Source organism: Pteropus vampyrus, unplaced genomic scaffold (genome assembly GCF_000151845.1).
Source record: "Pteropus vampyrus isolate Shadow unplaced genomic scaffold, Pvam_2.0 Scaffold217, whole genome shotgun sequence".
Taxonomy (NCBI): domain Eukaryota; kingdom Metazoa; phylum Chordata; class Mammalia; order Chiroptera; family Pteropodidae; genus Pteropus; species Pteropus vampyrus.
In genome coordinates this window covers 624238-643286 of record NW_011888998.1, presented here as the reverse complement: position 1 = coordinate 643286, position 19049 = coordinate 624238, and the positions used below count along the sequence as shown (strand labels likewise).

Genomic DNA, 19049 nt, shown 5'->3' with positions numbered 1-19049 from the left:
CCTTGTGGGGTGGGACAGAAGAAGCAGGTGGCAGGAAAGGGCAGGGGAGGGAGCAAAACCTAGGGAGCCCTTGGGAGGAGCCCAAGGACAGAGACTTTCTTCTCCAGGCTCTAGGGCCAAGAGGTTTGGGGTTCCTCCAAAGCCCCCTGCCTCAGTTTCACCCCTCAGTGACCAGGTGATGCTACATAGATCATTTTATTTGGTGATTTGTGGTAATTATGGTAGAATCACAGTTTGACTAAGTCCTGCTCCAGATGTAGAACAAATTGGAGGGTAATGGGAGAGATGCAGTGGCAGGAGAGGAGAGATGAAGAGCCAGCTAAATAATCCAAGAGTTGGGGTGGGGCGGGGAAGGGGAGGAAGGAGAGTTATAGCAAGAGATATATAAGCCACGAGAAGGTAGCCTGGCAAGACTGCCCTAAATTAAATACTTCCAGCAGGCAACACCTGGTTAAGGTTTTTCAAATCTGCATTTAATAAATCAGGTCTGGAGTATGGAGTAGTCAAATAATCAGTGTAAGACAGACAAGCCAGATACCTTCTAAGACAGGGACAAGAAGGCAGGAAATGCGGGTCAGTTGAGGGATGGAGATGTCAGGAGGAAGGGAGAAGCCTGATTCCTGCTGGTTCTCCCCTACTCCCTGGCCTTGTTATTGGGTGAGTTTAGAAGCAAGCAAGGCAGGTGAGAGTTGTATTACTATGTGGTTCTGCTCCAGAGTTTTATCAACATTGGCTTTCCCCCTTGGGTTAGTTCTGACCCAGGGTCAGGCATCCTGATTCAGCTGGCTCCTGGACCTCACAGTTCGTGCTTGTGAGGAACTGGTTTCGGGTCTGCATCAGCATTTTGGATAAACTCGAAGATGAATTTCACCTGGGTCTCGTAGGCTTGGACTGAGATTTTCTCGTTAATTCCGTGGATGCTGAGGGAAATAGATTTGGGGGAAGAGAAGAGAGAGCCCATTGCTGAAGCACAAATGTTATTACAGAGCATCCCCCACCCCATACCCCCTGAAGCCACTGGCCTTTGACCCTCCAGGGGTAGGATGTGGGCAAGACGGGAGAGGCCATGTATAAGAAGTGAGGTTTCATATGACATATTGCTCATGTCATGGAGATCCATGCCTATGGTAAAAAACAGTGGGGGTAAATAATAAACCCCTGGGGAGCAGAAAATCATCTCCTGCTCTGTAACCTCAAAGATGAAAGGAAATAGAGTAGCTATCTGTCCCTCTATTAAAAACAAACAAACAAACAAACAAACAAACAAACAAAACCAAAATGAAAAACAAAACAAAATCCAGGAAAGCTGTTCTTAAGCTCATATTCAAATATTTCATTCTGTTGGCAACTGAATGGTGGGAAATCAGGTCTGGATATGACAAGGAGCAGAGAGACACATGGAAATCATCTTCCCACACCCTGAGTTTAAAAGTTGCTGAGGAACCCACAAAATAGTAATTCATACACAGCAGTTAAAGCGGGTGATCATGTGTTAGATTCCTATTGCGTGATTTCTTCTGACAATTCAGAGCACATACCCACTTCTGACTTCATGTGTGTCTGCATTTCACTGAATGGTAATCAAGAACTCTGGAGTCTCCTGTTTTGGGGGGAGACAATGAGGTCCAGAGGGTAGGCTCTCTCTCAAAGGGAGGAAGAGCTGGGGTTAGCACATGAGGGTCCTCATTCTACCAGATTCTCTCCAATCATCTTTTTCACCTTCATCCCTGAAAAATAGTGGCCAATTCCCATACATTCTGGGGAGTGGCAAGACTCTGGCTATGAGAGAAGCTGGCTAGTTGAGTTCTACAATGTCTCCGTTTTAGTTTGTGAAGACCCTGGTCTTCTCCCATTCTGCAGATTGTCAGGGGAAAGGGTGGAGAAAGGTGAATTGCTTGTATCAAACTTGTTCACTCACCTCTGGAAGTCCTGAGGCTGCAGGTAGAGGGGGCTGAACTTGTAGATGCCAGTGGTGAGGTTTGTGTAGTGTTGGCTGTCTGTGTTGCCAATACAAATACCTAGAAAGGGAAGATCAAGAGGAATGGAGCTTTATGTGAGCAACCAAGCCAAAGAAGGTGTTGGGAGGTGGGCTGGCTGGAAAAAACAGGACCCTTGGTCACTGCAGAGCAAGGCCTGGGTCCTCTCGGGAGGCTGTAGTTATGAATATTTGTCCTTTAGCCTATCCATTCTCAAAACTTTACTGAAATACCATTTCAGCAAGAAACATGGACGGTCCTCCTTAGGGCATTAGTGAAATATCCATTGAATGGGCCAAAGCTAAGTGTCCTCTCTCTGTGATGACCAGGGAGACCTGGTCATTTCCTACCCATAGCCAGGCTACTTTAGAAATCTAGATAGCCAGAAATCTATATATCACTTCTTTATTGCCTTGGCTTTCTTCTGTATCATCCTAGATCAAAAATAAACATCCTCTGGGGAACTTTACTGCTATAAAATACAGTCTCTTAAAGTGCAACATAACTTCTTGTTACTCTCATCCTCTATCTTCTGAGAGTCAAACTTCAGCTTTGGAAAGTCCCACGATACTCTTTGGTATCCCACCTGCTCATCTCAATCTCCAACTGGGGCTGGGACTTGTCCTCACTAGTAGTGTTTTTTGGGAAAAGACCCCTTGAAGCATCAGGGGGGTGGGATGATCTGAGATGGTAACTTGTCTTTTGTTCCATTTTCCACTCCTGGTTTCAGACAGGTGACTAGGCCCTTCACAATTCCTTGCTTTGGAGATTTCTGCCAGTTGATTGCTGCCTATCTTTTTTCTGTAAAAGCCTAACTCTGTCAATGGGATTATGGCAGGCGCCCTGGAAGGGAGAGGGTAAGGTAGAGAGCCTTTGAGGGCCAAGAGAGGATATGCAATGGCGAGGGCCAGAGTCCCTGGATGGCGGGGACCCAGGAGTCTGAGGAGGTGGCAGACCTCAGAAGGGATGGCTGACTGGTATCATCGGGGAGGTGAGATCTTAGGTCTAGAGTCAAAGGTCCCACTTCCCAAACGGGCCAGGGAATGAATCAGAGGAAGTCTCCAACCTGAAGTGACCTCATAGCGAGGACAAGGGATTTCTCAAAGGTAACCACAAGGACCAATGACCTCTGGCCAAGGGACTCTAATGCTACGTTGCTACATAAGGCCTTGAGGGCCTAATTCAAGGAGGGGGAGATGGGGGGTCCTTGGAGGCCTCAATAACGTCTGAAGTTGAATTTCTTGAGGAGTGGGGCTTACAGGCAGATTTAAGTCGATTAAACAAACAAGGCTGCTTTTTTAATGCCTGAGTTGGTGGATGTTGAATTGTTTTTTTTTTTTTGGAGTCAAAAGGAAAGTTTGTTAGAAAAGGGGTAACACTGCATAGATAGAGTGTGGTCTCCTCTCAGGCAGAGAGTGAGAGGGCCCAGTGGATGTAGAATTTCACTGTAAGCTCTTTAAGGGCCCATGTATAGCAGAGGGGCGGGTCCTAAGTATGAGCTTAGACAGTGTTTGAGGGAATCCATGATTAAATCTAGATAAAAGGAAAATGGGCCCAGGTCCTAACATTAGAGCATCTTCTCCATCTGATGTCAGAATCCCGTGGGGGCGGGGGAGGGGGGCACGGTATTTGCTTTAAAGGCAGATTCCAGGGTCCTCTCCAGAGTTAGTTAACCCAAATCTTTGGGAATAGGTTCAGGTAATCTGCATTTTAATAAGTTCCCTAGGGAATCCTCCTCCACTCTTAAATTTGAGAACCAGTGTCTACACAGTGTGGATCTGGAAAGTGTGCTGGAAGACTGCGGACGGTGCACAGAGGTGCCACTGCCAGGACAGGGGAAGGAGGTTATGCAAATGGCGTAGGCCAGGAGATGTGGCTGGGCTTCGGATGCTGAGCTCTCAGCTGCTGAGCTGTATCCTAGAAGTGGCTCCTCCAGGAGAGGGGGAGTCTGGGCTAATCCTCAACTCCATGCCAGAGTGGCTGGCCTAGGTTAAGCAAGACCCAGGGCTTGACTGACCTAATTTATTGTTTCTGCTCTTTCCTGTTTGCTTTCTCACTTCCACTCCAAAGGGAAAATACAGTTCCAGTCTCATCATGAGGGGAAGCAGCCAGCTGTTTTCAGGCTGAACAGCTGGGGTGGGGGCAGAGCAGTGGACATTGGATAGGAAACAGTTCCAGCCCCTACCTCCCTCCAGCTACAGCAGATGAAGTCATTACCTGGGGCAGCAATGCTGACTTCTGGGAAGACGGACTGTAATGTCTGGCGGAGGAGTTGGTAGCCCAAGGCTCCATCATCAGAGGGGCTGACAGGCAAGGGGTCAGAGGCACTCAGCACATGGAACTGGACCCGGTCGTCAGCCACAATGTTCTTGACTAGTTCAAGGACCTTTGGGAGGAAACAAAGGGAATTCGATTTCTTATTGATCTGCTATCCAAGCACCAATAGGAATTTAAACAGTTCTAATTTCTCTCAAGCAAGACTAAGCCCTAGAGTCACAGAGGAGACTCATTTTAGTACTGGGACCTAATTTCGGCCAACTGACTATAGGAGATAGAAGAACTGGGTCTTTCTGGAAAGCAATCTACAGCATGGTTGATTTAGGTTACATGTTTGAGAGGCTTGCCTCACAGCCACGAGGCAGGTGGGGAATTGGAAAATCAGGAAATGAGTCTTTCCCCTTGGGTTGTGAGCCATGGCCTGGGTGAGACTGTAGAAGAGTCAGCAGAATGCAAATCTCAAGGCAGGAGGATGGATGGGATGACCTCACTACAACCTGGGTTTGTCTCAGACAGGTGATGAATGGGCCACACACTCTTTTTTCCCCTCTCTGGGCACCCTTGCTTCCTGTTTGTTACCAACTGCACTGGAGCCAGGAAGATGAGCTCAACACAGACAAAAAGTCAGAAGTTGGGTGACTGGTATATGCAAGTTTTCTCTTTGCCTTCTTTCCTCAGGAAGGAACTTGAGGAAGCTCCTAGAAAATTCAGTCTGAAATGACTAGGGCTGAACCCAGCAGAAGTCCTGGCAGGAAGTAGACTAGACCCTGAGGATCAGGTCACATGAAGCCATGTGGGAATGGACCGAGAGGCTGGCTTTGGGTGGCCCCTAAAACCCACCCAACCACCTAGGAAAAGCCCAAGCACTAGTCTCGATCCATTGGATCAGCAGTTGCTTTAGAACTACCTCTGCCCTAGAAAGGGGAGTGTCTCATAGTTAGGGATCACCTAAATGGGAACATTGTCTCAAGAATACCCTTTTTAGGTCAGTGTTTCCTAGAAACATGCTGGGAACTGAGTCTGGAAAGGAAATGAGGGGTCCTACTTTTGGCTTAGAAACCACCATTTGAGCCAAACCAAATTCCCTGCTTTTGGATTTGGGAGAGGGGGAGTGGTCAAGTCACTTAGAGCTTATTTTCACCCTCGCACTTATGTCCTAAATACTGTAATATGAGAATTAATATATAGTCTTGACACAGTCTCGACTCACTGGGAAGTTCCTGAGGTCATTTTCTACGAGGTGGGTCGGGACTGTGCCCGCTGTCCCCTGACCCAAATCACTTGGATTTCTGCCCCAGAAACTGAAGGGGGCGCACTGAGTGAACCTCCTCAGAGAGAGGCCACAGAGCTCAATCTTCTCATGAGCCACGAGGCTAGGGGCTCACCCCACTCTTGACTTGAGGCAAGTACGTCTACCTCATTTCTATACTTCCGGTACCAAGAAAATGAAAGGCATGCAATAAATGTTGAATACACGAAATTTAAAAGATGTGAACCAATAAAAATAATACTGGGAGTTGTCTCAATAAGTAACTCTCCCAGGTATATAGTTAGTACTGCTGGGCTGGGTATCTGAACCTGGTCTGTCTGACTTCAAAAGGACAATGCTTAACTGTTTCCAAAGTACATACAGGTTGAGGTGCTGAGTAAAGGGTGGTGTTCATTTAAGATGGATTCCTCAATAGTATGAGTTTTGGGCAAGAATTTGAAGGAAGGATATGACACTGATGGAGAAAAGGCAAGAGGCAGTCTGAACTTGGAAAGGGGCACGCACGAAAACTGAGGAGTGACACCAAACTGTGCTTCGGACAGTCACTGATTGTTATGTGACCTTGGGTAAGCTCCTTCACCTCTCTGCGCTTCAGCTTGCTCTTCTGTCAACATGTGGATAATAGTAGTACCTACCTGGTAAGTGATCATGACCATTACTGGAATTAATATATATAATGTGCTATAGGCCAGCACCAGGCACATAGTAAAGACTCAGTAAGCGTTAGCTGCTGTGTGCTTGTTTACATTAGAGGAACCACTCTGGGTAATAATCAGAGGTACGAGGATGGGACTAGGAGGAGGGGCTGTCAGTAGTAAAAGGGATCTCAAAGGTTATTTTATATCTCAAAGGTTAATCTCTCATTTCTCTAAACTCTGACAGTCTCTGTTTTATGTGTAGATATATTTTCCTCTCAAATGGATAGTAAATCTGTTGAAGGCAAGGATAATGAATACTTAAAAACTGGTAAGTCCAGCTTCCGTCCTGCTGTAAGTCCAGCTCCTGCTGGAAGGCTGCTCATTAGAACATCTGTGACAGGTTGTCATCTAACCTGTGCTCGAACACGTCCAGTGGCAGAAAGCTCACCATCATGTGTTATATTCCATTCTACCTTTGAGCAACTCAGTTATAAATGTCTTCCTTATAATGAACTGAGATATGGCTTCCTGCATCATCTAAGCCCAATGCTTTTTTTGTGTTTTTTGTTTTGGATATTGCATGTACTCCAGAGGATATAATAGTACTAGACACATCATGAACACCTAGCAGAATTTCACCTCTATTGAAATTAGAGGCCTATGCTCTTGCTGCCTGAATGCTGTCCCCCAGGTCTGTGCTCCTTCTCAGCTCTCAGTGTAATTGCCTCCTCAGAGGGGACTGACCACTGTATTTAAAGCTGCTCACTGCTCCACCCCACCCCACAATCACTTGGTGACACATAATCCTATGATTTTCTTTGTGGTACTCCCCTCTTAAAATATCACCTTGTTCATTTATTTGATTACTTGCTTGTTGCTGTCTCCTCCCCACTAGAACATAAGCACTATTGGAATGGGCATCTTGGCCATCTTGCTCACCATTTTTTCAAGTGCTTATAAGAATGCCATAGTAGCCACTCAATAAACACTTGGGGAAGGAAGGAAGGAAGAAGGAAGGAATCTTCTGTGTTACACTCTAGCTAGGCAGACATCCAGCCATGTTTCAAAACACTCCTTTAAGTAGAGTCTTCCCGAAGCATCTCCCAGTGGCCCTATTTTTACCCTTTGAGGCCCATTCACAACAAACCTTCCTTTCCACATGGTGGCCTATTACATTTCTGAACTCTTGCTCCTCGTTGACAGACTATAAAGGCCTGTCTACAACCACAACATGGGAGAGACCAATTACACATGGAAGAGGACGACTCTGGGAGCTGTTTGTGTTCCTGCAGGATCAGCTTAGGACTCAGTACCTGTGGCCTTCAGACCAGCAGGGACTGTCCCTGATGAATGGAACTGGGGCACGAGGGAGAGGAGTGACCAGGACAATGGGTGCTGTGTGTTTTCGGGATGACAGAGGCTTTCCGTTCCTCACTGGGCAGGTGGGCAGGAAGTGCCTAGGGATTCCAGGGCTCCCATCAGATAGGGAAGGAAGGCCACTGTGGCGGGGGACTAGAGAGGAGGGAAGAGTGCCAGAGCCTGGGGAGATGAAAGCCCCAGCTGGTGGAAACGGCCCTTGGAAAGGGCATGGAGTTAGAATGAGGCTGGAAAAAAACTGGTGGAAAGAAGCTCAATGAGGGGAATTCAGTGATTTCCTGGCCTCATGAGCCCCCAGGGAGAGGACAAAGGTTGGCACTTGATGAAAAGCAGCAGAGCCCAGGGCTCACACTGGTCCCAGCTCCCCCCGAATGCTGGGTGACTCTGGGCAGGCTGTTAACCTGTTCCCCTCGCTCTACAGTGAGAGTTGTGCCTCCTACTCTGTGTGACAAGACAAAGAAGACCTTAGGGAGAAAGGACCACAGACATCTAAGTGTGGCTGACTCCCAGTGATCTGTGCTAGAGATCCAGGAAACACCACTCACCCCAACTTTGCTTAATTCTAGAACGTGTTATTCACCTGATAGTTGTTTAGTTGCCTCTTTTGGTCATTTTTTTTTAAGGATCAGATTTACCTTTTGAATTCTTTTTAGCTCGACCTGATGTTTAAATAAGCTGGCCTTTCCTGTAGATGTCAAACATTCTGTGTAACTTCTACTCACCCTTTAGCTTTCAGCTCAAATGTCACTTCCTCAGGAAAGCCCTGCCTGACCCCACACAAGGCCTGGCTCCTTGTTATATTCTCTAGTAGTACCTGGTCCCTTTATGTCATAGTACCCATCACGGTTTGCCATTATACATTCACTGTTATCAATTTTTTTTTTAGGCGAGGCAACCCTTGGTTGACCTCACAGATTGCAAGGACCTTGTCAGCTTACAATCCCTTATTTATTTTTATTTATTTTTTTTACACCTACAGTAACTGGTCTTCCTAGGTGGTCTCCCATCCAAGTACTAACCAGGCCTGACCCTGCTTAGCTTCCGAGATCAGACGGGATCGGGCTTGTTCAGGGTAGCATGGCCATAGACCATTGTTATAAATTTTAAGTTGTTTGTAGCAGACCATTGCAAGTCTCTCTCCTCAACCCTCTTCTCTCCTAACTGTACACATCCTTCCCTTGGGATTTTATTGACTTTAGAGTTTCAATTATGTTAATAGCCCTTCGGCATGTATCTCAAGTTCATTCTCTCTCCAGACCAGAGGTATTTATAATTGTCTATAAATATATTATAAGTTTCTCAACCTTCTTGACCTCTATATTTCTCTGCCAACCTATCTCTCTCACATCTCTTGTGGGAACCCTCTTCTTCACCCTATGACCACAGACTCAACTGAGACTTTTACACCCACTGCCTAAGATGTCACCACAGCTTCCTGTCTTTTCCTACTCCAGCATTACCTCCTTAAAAGCAAAGCTGAGCAGATCACTGCCCTGTTTGAAGACCTCTGACAGTTCTCTTCTGTCCACAGATGAGAGCCCAAACTCATCAGCACAACATACAAGGCCCTGATCCCCAAATTATACCTCCAATTCCATCTCCCATCACTTCTTCCCAATGTATCCTACTCTTTAGCCTTACTTGACTTTAGCCTTACTCTGAATGCCTTACTTCTAGCAAAGTCCTATTTGTCCTTTAAGTCCCAGCTCAAATTTCCAGTGGTCAGAAAAGACTTTCCTGACCCTCAGAGGTAGCATCAGTTCCCTTCTTTGAACCATTCCTATGGTCCAATCTGTTAAAATCATAGTATAGTGTGGTAGCTTAAAGCACAGAGCACAGAGTCTGGCTTCTAGATGTGTAATCTTGGGCATATTAAATGAGTGTCACACACACATAGCAAGCCCAGTACATCTGCTACTATTGTTATCATTTATTAGTATTCATCGCCCACCCTGCTCCAAACTCTCCCAAACCAGTGATCTATCCTGGCCATGTACCAGGTACATCGGGAGCCTCTGAAAAATGTTGAACAAATGGGAGTGGGCCAGCCCTGGGATTGCAGCTAACCCCAGGTCCCAAGGGCCATACCTCCCTGATGCTGAACCAGTCATCAGTAACACATAGTACATACCTCCTGGACTGTCTGTGAAGGGTGAATCCGTAAGTTGACTATGGCCTGAGCCACTGGGGGGATGACATTCATCTAATGGGAGAACCACAAACATTGGTCTGAGCCAATCTCAAATCCCCACACCTTATCCCTGCCCAGGAAATGCCAAGTTCTACCAGTGAAGGGAGAGGGAGTTGATTAGATTTAAAGGTCTGGAGCTTAATTTTTTAAGTCAGATCCTTGTCCTCCCTGGGCCCTTGCCATGTGATTGTGTTCAGAATTAGAGGCGTGTTTCTGCTTTAGGGTAGACCTTTGTGCTTCTCGGGTCTCGAGGGGGTCACTTAGAGCAAGACTACTTTCTTTGTGCCTGCCCAGATGTCTGTTTTGGCCCCAGGCAGCGCCATTGACAGTCTTCTGTGTGCGATCTCCTTCCCAGGGGCCTGGGACCTTTCTGCAGGGGTTAGTGTTAGTGTTTGCTCAGGACTGGGCACCAGGAGCCTCTCAGGCCCTGTCGCCGCCTGTTTGATTCCTTAGGGGGATCATAGTGGTGCTGTCTGTGGTGGTTTCTCACATCCAACTGTGAAATTCTACTGTTCTTTGCCTGACCAGGAACAATCAAGGGCTAACTGCAGAAAAGAGTTAAGCTATAGACGGATTTTTTTCCTTGGAGGTCAAGAAAAAACAGACTCCCCAATTGCAGATCTCTCTTTGAACTGATGTGGTGCAAAAAAAAATCACTAGACTAGGGTCAGGAGATCTGGGCTGCTGCAAATTAGTTGTCTGATTTTGAATAAGTACGACTTCTTTGTGCCTTTGTTTCTCAACTGGCAATTGGGGCAATAATACTCATAGAGCTGTTAGGGGGATCAAATGGAGTAACAAATATTAAAGTATTCTGCACAGAAAAAAACACCATTCAGATGAAAGGACACAGTACTATTATTTTGCTGGACACTCTAGGCAGCTGGTGAAGACAACTCAAGTCTGGCTGACATACTGAACACTCCAGTCAGTTATGCCAGGAATTAATTCTGAGGCACCATTCACTTCCACTCAACCTGGGCTCCAGATGACCAGAGCTCCACAAGGCCACATTGTATTCTAGGTGAATGATCTTCCTTGAAGTTGTGTTGGTGGTGCTGGTGGTAATAGGAATGGTCTAACTCCTTCAAGACTTCAGAAAGGCCTAAGCCCATGCTAACTAGAATGGCCTGGCTTCCTTTAAACGGAGATGCCCCTGAGTGGCCAACCCAACTGGAAGCAGACCAATTTGCTGGAAAGTAGTTCTTAAAAATTTTATCAAAGTAATAATTCACCTGAAACTTAATTTCTATAAAAGTAAACCTCATATAGAATTTATGTTTGCTAAGGCTACCCAATATTTAAGTATTTTGGGAATGACAATGTATATATTTGAAGTGCTGTATTTTTCACAAATGTTATAGATTTTTATAAATGGCAGGTGAGTTTCTTTTTTTCAACTCAGGGTAACACTAGGGGAAAATACACAAATCACTTGTTAAATTTATTAGGTGGTTATATCTTTCAAAATATGAGAAAGAATAATAAAAAGATCTTTGATAGTAGAAAGATTAGAAACCTTTAACTATATGACCAAAATGCTAGGCAAATATATAACATGCTGGATAAGTATAGGTTGCAAGAATTAACTCCCAAATAAACCCTCTTTACTTTAGTATATTATCTGTTTTTTTTTTTTTTTGTACAGACCCAAAGTACCTGAGGGGAATCACAGACACCCCTAAAATACTAATGTACAAAATTTGGCCAACAATTTCAGAGAGTTTGCGATGTCAGTTAGAACTCTTGCTCTTGAGGGATACCCAATGAATGACACAGGGCAGTTCAGCACTGGGCCTTCCTATTATTCTAATTGTAACCAGAGAAGAAAGAAGGAGCCAGGAGATAAACCCAAGGAGTGGAGGCATGAATGGGCAGCAAGGAAAAGGTATACATGAGGAACCAGCCAACATTACCTTGATCCCTGCATTGAACATGGTGAGTGCTACGGTAGTCCTGACCAGCGCATTGGTTATGTAATTCCTCTCCAAAATTCTAAGGCAAAAGGACTAAAGTCAGATGTTGTCTAATGAGGAGAAAAAACGAGTTGGAGGATCACTCATTTTCCTAAAACTTGGAGATCTTTAAGACTAGGAGGGATGTCCTACATATGAATTACATATAGTGTCTGGTGGCTGAGGGATGATTAACTAGTCAGGTCTAGTTAAGCTAAGGATAGGGGACTAGGTGGTGAGTAGGTGTGGGGGTGAGAAATGTGAAAGAAAGATAAAACCTACCTGCTCAGAAGGGGCCCAAATAGCCACAGGTTGTTCAAGGCTATATTGATAGGGAAGGGAAACTGAAAGGGAAAGAGCCAGGTCAGCAGGAGGGCAGAGGGGTCAGCATACCAGGGTCGCTGTACCTGAGGCCTGGGTCTTTCCCTACTTTAGATCTTGGGTGGGAATCACCTCTCTAGTAGAAACCAGCTCCCAAAGAGTTCCTGGGTGTGTTAGGTCTTAGAGTCTCAGGCAAGCCCCAAGAATCCCCCAAAATAAGTCAGATTTTTGTGTCTTGGCTCAGCCACTGGTAGGCAGAGCACTCGTAAGCAGTCGGGCCCTTTTATTACTCTAAAGGCTACTTCTCTGTCACCCTTTCTTCCTCTTCCACAGCTGACTAGTAGCACTATATGACAGGGCACCCCCAACTCCTGAGCTGTAGACTGGGACTGGTCCATGACCTGTTAGGAACTGGGCTGCACAGCAGGAGGTGAGTGGCAGGTGAGTGAGCGAAGTTTCATCTGTATTTGCAGTAGGTCCCCAGCGCTAGCATCACCACCTCAGCTCTACCTCAGATTATCGGGCATTAGCTTTTCATAGGAGCACCGGTCCCTGGTGCCAAAAAGGTTGGGACTGCTGCTATATGAGACTTCTTCCCACACCTCATTAGCCAGTTGCTGCAATGTCATCTTCAACAGCCCATCTCCAAACATGTTCGGCATTGGTGTCTGCTCTAGTCTGGAAGAGAAATGGAGTTCTCAAGATTTATTTACTGCAGTCGAAGATCAGCTGTCTGAAGGAAAAGGGAGACAGGATGTTTCCACAGGCCTGCCTAGGAGGTCTCCCATTCACCTCCCTAACATTTCCACCAATCTAATCATTCAAAGATCTCAAAGCACAAGCAGGACCACTCTACTCTATCAGCAGGAGCTGTCTCTGTCTACCATGTCCAAGTTAGGGCACCCCCACTATCATATCACCTCCACACTGTAGCAGAATTGTCATTCTCCTCTGCTACCTGTGAGTTCCTTGAGGGAAGGGGCAGTTTTTTCTACCACTGTATGCCCGTCACTGGGCACAGAGTCCAAACATGGTAGATAGCCAGTTGAATATTATATATAGTTCTTCTCACTTTGCTAAAACAAATAAAGAACAGAAAGTTGTGAGCTCTCCTGGTATGGATCCTACTGTTCTCATCCACTGTCAGTGGCCATTATTTATTCTTGTCCTCTTTCCAGCTGCCTGACCCAGTTTTTGTTTGCTGGCCTTTGCTTGTCAGATGGGTAGATCCCTTTCTGACCTCTAATCCTTTCCTGGGTACTGGTGGCTCTGTCCTCCCTATGGCCCCCACCATGGCTTCTTAGCCCAGCTTCAGGGCAGGAAGCTTAGCCTTCTTAAACTCAAAGTGGGAAAGTGCCTGGTCTTCCATTTTGAGCCCTGCAAGGAGAGGTCGCTCACCTGCTGACAGCGGCTGCGAGGATGCCGATGCTTGTCTCCTTTGGAGGAGCTGACGAGTGCCCTGGAGTCATGTTTACTTGCAGCATGAGGTTAAGCGAACCCTTCTCTGAGACTGAAATCCTGTAGGAGAGGGTCAGAGAAGGCCCTCCTGACTTCCTCCCACACTGAATTATCCCACAGACCTACAGGCCCATCTGCACAGTAGTCTGGTGGGCTAGGAGGTCACCTTCATGCTACTTAAAGAAGTCTACACTAAAAAAAAAAAAAAAAGAAAGAAAGAAAGGGCAGCTCAGAACTGGTCAAAGTTAAGGGAAATTAAAGCAAGAGGAGTAATACACAGTGTTGTTTCGGTACGGCTTACAGATAGCAGGCTGGGGTCATCTCAGATGGGTGAGAATGCCTTCCAAAGTAGGGGAGGGTGCTTTACTTACATGGCAAAGGGCTTCTTGAGGCTGGAAAAGAAATTATCCAAGATGAAGCTACCCTCATCCACAAGGAATACTAGCTGGACGCCTCTTGCCTGTAGCAGGGCTGAGATCTTCTTAGCTCCATCTGTCCCAGACACCTGCAAGCAATGAACCCAGAGCCACAGTCCTTCTCAGCCAGACCTCTAGAGATAGCTAATGGAGACCCGTTCAGCTTAGCTAGGAGCTCTAGTATCTCCCTGCTCAGTCTCCCTTCTTTGCGGGGTGTGTGTGTAGCGGGGTTCTCAGGGCCCTAGACAATCCTACATCACAGTTTCCTTGAATGTTAGAGCTAGAAGAGCAAAATGCCACTCGTTTCACAAATAGAGAAACTGGGACCCAGAGAATGAAGTGGCTTGCCCAAGGTCAAAGTAAGTGGCTTTACTGGAAATGAAACACATTCACGGATCTCCTTGTTAGTTTTCTTTCCATCATACTAGTGTCTCTTGAGGTATAGCTGATGGGCCACCTGCTTGCCTCAGATATTACCAGGGAGTTAGTTAAAAATTCAGATCTATGCAAATCATTAAGTAAAAGAAGCCAATCTGAAAAGGCTAATACTGTATGACTCCAACTATCTGACATTCTGAAAAAGGCAGAACTATGGAGACAGTGAAAAGATCAGTGGTTGTTAGGGTTTGGAGGAAGGAGAGAGGGTTGAATAGGCAGAGCAAAGAGGGTTTTAAGGACAGTGAAAATACTCTGTATGATACCATAATGATGGTTAGATGTCACTGTCCAAATCCACTGCATGAACAACAACAAGAGGTTACTAACCTGTGGGCTTTGGGTGAGTATGATGTGTCAGTGTAGGTGTGGGCTTTGGGTGAGTATGATGTGTCAGTGTAGGTTCACCGATTGTAACAAACGTACCACGCAGGTGGGGGCTGGTAAAAACGAGGGAGGCTATGAATGTGTGAGGGGAGGGGGCATATGGGAAATCTCTATACCTTCTCAATTTTGCTGTGAACCTAAAACTGCTCTAAAACAATAAAGTCTTTAAAAAACAAATTCAGACCTATGACACAAGGCCCAGGAATCTGCATTTTGGTCAAGGACTTTAGATAGCTCTAGAACACAGATACACAGAGTAGCTGGAAAACCACCACGTCTTATCCTGAAGACTCTGCAGCTGGGGAACAAACTGGACCAGGGCGAAGACCCCTTCCCTACACTGCCCCCTGGCCAACAGGGGTCCCAGAGATAGGTATGGGGCGAAGGGGCCCTACCTCCTCATCATGGCCCAGAGCAATGAAGAAAGATCTTCGGGGGATGTAGTTTCTGATCAGCAGGAGCTCCAAGGCCTGCAGGATTGCCTGGGGGCGGAAGCATAACAGATGAGGAGCAAGAATTATTATGTAAATGGGAGTATCAGGACATGGGCGACATTCAGCTGCCTGCATCAGGGCTGGTGGGACTAGAATTAGATAGACTCTCTTTAAAGAGAACAAATTCATATAGTCCCAGGGGACAGCACGTAGGGAAGCCGAGCTCTGTATAAAACCTTTACCACCTGGAGAAAAGTATAAATTTATCAATGTCAGAGCTGCAGGGGTCCCTGGGGATCACCTACTCTAATCTGTATTTCATGGCTGAGAAATCAAGGCCCAGAAAAGGAAAGTGACAAACTGATGGCTGAAACCTAGGTCTCCTGGAGCTAAGGTTTTTTCTACCATAACCTCCTGTCTTCCAGGGATCAGCCCAGCACCCTCCATCCTGGGTTGATTTGTAGGGTCCCAAGGCAGAGAGAACACAGCATTTCAGACCATCACAGAGTTCTTGTTGTCCATTGTGCCTCGACCATAGATGAAGCCATCACGTTCCAACCCAGAGAATGGGGGCACCTCCCAGCCTTGGTCAGAGGCAGGCACCACATCAATGTGAGCCATCAGCAGGTAGGGCTGCAAGCTGGGGTCCGAGCCTTGGACAGTGAATAGGTGGCTGTACTCTCCCACGACTTCATGCTGGATAAAGCTGGTTTTGAACACAGTAGGAAAGACTAGAAGCAAAGGGATGAAAAGCAGGAAGAGAAAGCCAGATTTAAGTTTCGTTTGGTTTTCCTACTATTTGGTGCCTCTGCTTTTTATGCAGCCTCCTTTAGGAAGCCTTCTGGGACAAAGCCAGTCTGATTTCTGATTTGTCTGGACAATCTCTGAAATTCCTCTTCCCCACATTTTAATGGGCTATTGTCATGTAATAAGTAACATGCACATCAAGACTCCACCATTATGATTGTCAAAAATAGCTCAATAGCTCAAGATCTGACTTGGTCTTGCTCATAAGTACATGTTTTAAGGCTATGCAAACTAGGGGTGTGTGAAATTTTGAACATAGTAGGCCCAGTAAATTACTTGGAACCAAACATGCCAAATGCATCCATGCATGTGTGTGTGTATATATATATATATATATATATATATATATACACACACACACACACACACACACACACACACACACACACATACATACATATACACATACATACACATATATATGTAAAAAGAGGAGATATTTTTATTTTAGAAAACAATACTCCTACTGTTTATGGTATATGGACATAGAAGATTGTTCTGTTTAGTACAAGGCCACACTTCTGCGTCCAAGTGTGGATGTTCCCAGGGTCAATTATTCAGATTACAGATAAGTTTTAACACAGGTGGCCTTAGATATATGGGAGAAATAATTTTGATTTCCCTCTGGGCTTTGTTGGAAGAAATCACAAATTCCTCTGTGGATACCTGAAGACAAAAACCTAAAGAAGAATATGTTTTTATTTAGTCAGCCAGTTTGTCTAGTTTACTGTCCTTATACATTTATTTCCATACTTTTTTCTCCTATTTAGTAAAGACTTCCAATCTAGCTTCAGCCTGGCTGCTGAGGATGATTGCCAGATCTGTCTGTTCCACAGTGTTATAGGAGGGGCTCCTTGCTGCTCCTAGTTCAGCTTCTCCCACCCCAATAACTTTAAAGGGGCTGGTTTTTTTCATTGAATCAGGTGGCCTTATACTCACCATGAGCTTTTCCTATGGCAAGGGGGGAGTTTCAAGTCTCCTTTTCCCCCTTGACATTTCCTTCAGTTCATAAGCAGTGGGGGTGAGAAGAGAGGACCAATGTGATAGTTCACATGTACACACTCAAAGGACGCCCAGGGGAATTAGAAATTCCTTTGGTTGGTCACAAAATAAATCCTCTTTATTACCTTCTTAAAGAACCATGTCCCCAGTCCCACCTCTCTCACATGTTCCCCACAGCTTGTGGCTGACCTTTACGAATGTATCCGCCAAACTCAGACAGGGCTGTTCTGTTGTACTCCCCGGGCCTGAAAGACACTGTTGGGATCTGGATGGCACCTGTCAGAGTCAGATAGTCAGAGATGGGAGATTACAGATGATGAAAGCCATTGGTATTTCCACAGACCTTTGTGCATAAGAACTTCTTTGTATTCATTATCTTATTGTGGAGGGCAAAACAATCCTTTGAGGCAGGCAGACTGTTTTCCCAAATTCAAAGGTGAGGAAACAAGCTCAGAGAGGTTAGGTGAGCTGCTCAAGATTGTTCAGAAATGAGCAGCAGAACTGGGATTTAAATGTAGGTCTTTCGGGTTTGTTTAAGCTAATATGGTTTCTAAAGGAAAACGAAGTCTAAGACTGTGGGGGCTGGGGAATGGGGGAGAGTAAGTTTTGGGCCTTGACCCTGAGTGGGAAGCTAGACAGGGAACAACGCAGTCGCCAGAAGCCAGGCTTAGAGAAGCGTGGCATTCCCAAGCTTGGGCACGAGGTGCTGCGAGTGGGGAAGTGGGGAGGGACAGGGGCTGGGCTGGGGTGTGTTGCGGCGCACGAGTTAGAGTAGCGGATTCCCTGCGGTGGGAGAGAGGAATCACGGTTTGGCCCAAGGGGAAAGGGACCCATATGTGAGCACAGGTGAGCAAAGGGGACCCAGTCTCACCTTTCAGGGCTTCCTTCATCGTGACGCGCTCCTCTTGGCTGAACTCAGAAGGAATTCGCGACGCCCTCCGATGCTCCTTGCCCCAGAGACCCTTAGATCCGGAGACCGTGGGGAAATCTAGCAGCAGCACAGCAGCCAGGATCAGCACGCAAATGTACGGCCGAGCCATGCTTCCCCTAAAGTTCCCGCTGCTAGTCTGCGGCTGGAATTTGGACATAAACTTCCAGCCCCGAGTCCTTCGCTGTTCACTACTCCAATTCCTGCGATGACCTTAGCCCTGCCTTATTACCAGACCTTGCCAATCGTCGCTGGCTTGGGGCTGCGGGCCCTCCAATTGACGGGATGGCCCCGCCCCAGGCCCGCAAGACTTTGTGAGTTGTGGTTTCTAGCCCTCTAGCAGACTGATCTAGAGCAGAGGTGAAGCGGGACTCCAGGTATGTAGCAGGTCGTTGCTATACTTGATCTTCTGCTTTTAGATACTGGTAAATCCCTTTGCTGCGTGACAATAAATCAAATTAAAAGGGAGGGGGGAGTAAAATAAAATGAGTGAAGCTTGTCAAATGTTCATAAATAGCTGAAATAAAACCAGTCAATCACTGAAATAGTGATGAGTAAACACTTATTGTGCACACACTTTGCAGTTTGCAAACTGGAAACATTTAAACCAAAATATGGAATAAAGCTCAGGGGTATATTGTTATAAAGAAATTTATATCGTGAGAAAAGCAGTGACTGCTTATTCTTCACAGTAATCAGTTACAGTATTTGAATTTTCAGTGGTTACCTCATATCAACAGTGGGAAACAGTTCAAATTTTGCTTAGAATTTTCAGAGGCATAAGCCAGAAATGACCCAGGTCAAATTAGTTTTGCAAAAGAACTTAATTAAGCTTCGTTTGTATTACTAAACTGGTTTCATCTGCTCAGGGAAACTTCAAGGCTGGTCTCCGTTTATTTTTTACTTTAACAATTAACCACTTTTGATCATTGTCTCAGCAGACTGAGAGGATGACAAACCAGAATAGCATTGTTCTCCGTTACCACAGTTGATGTAGTCAGGCCAAAGAATCACACATTTACTGTTTCTATTAATAGCATCAGGCCGAGGGCCATGTAGTCACCAACCTCACCATTTACGTGCTTGATGTTGATTTGGTGTGTGAATGGCTACTGAAAGACATTTAAAACCCTTGAGAGTATATAACACGTTAGAAAGGTTAATATGATGACTATAG

At 45.8% G+C, this 19049-nt stretch overlaps 1 protein-coding gene and 1 pseudogene across 1 annotated transcript; both read right to left on the bottom strand.

Moving 5' to 3' along the window:
* Positions 1-573: 573 nt before the first annotated feature.
* On the bottom strand, positions 574-17984 carry PM20D1 (peptidase M20 domain containing 1). The gene is made up of 13 exons (XM_011372967.2): positions 17816-17984; positions 17134-17220; positions 15634-15866; positions 15097-15183; positions 13835-13968; positions 13404-13523; positions 12608-12683; positions 11967-12028; positions 11646-11724; positions 9670-9741; positions 4194-4362; positions 1919-2018; positions 574-920 (listed from the first exon to the last, which is right to left on the bottom strand). Exons 1-13 carry the CDS (start codon positions 17982-17984, stop codon positions 797-799), a joined length of 1512 nt encoding a protein of 503 aa, XP_011371269.1. The 3' UTR covers positions 574-796.
* LOC111747329 lies at positions 8509-8627 on the bottom strand (annotated as a pseudogene).
* Positions 17985-19049: the final 1065 nt, after the last annotated feature.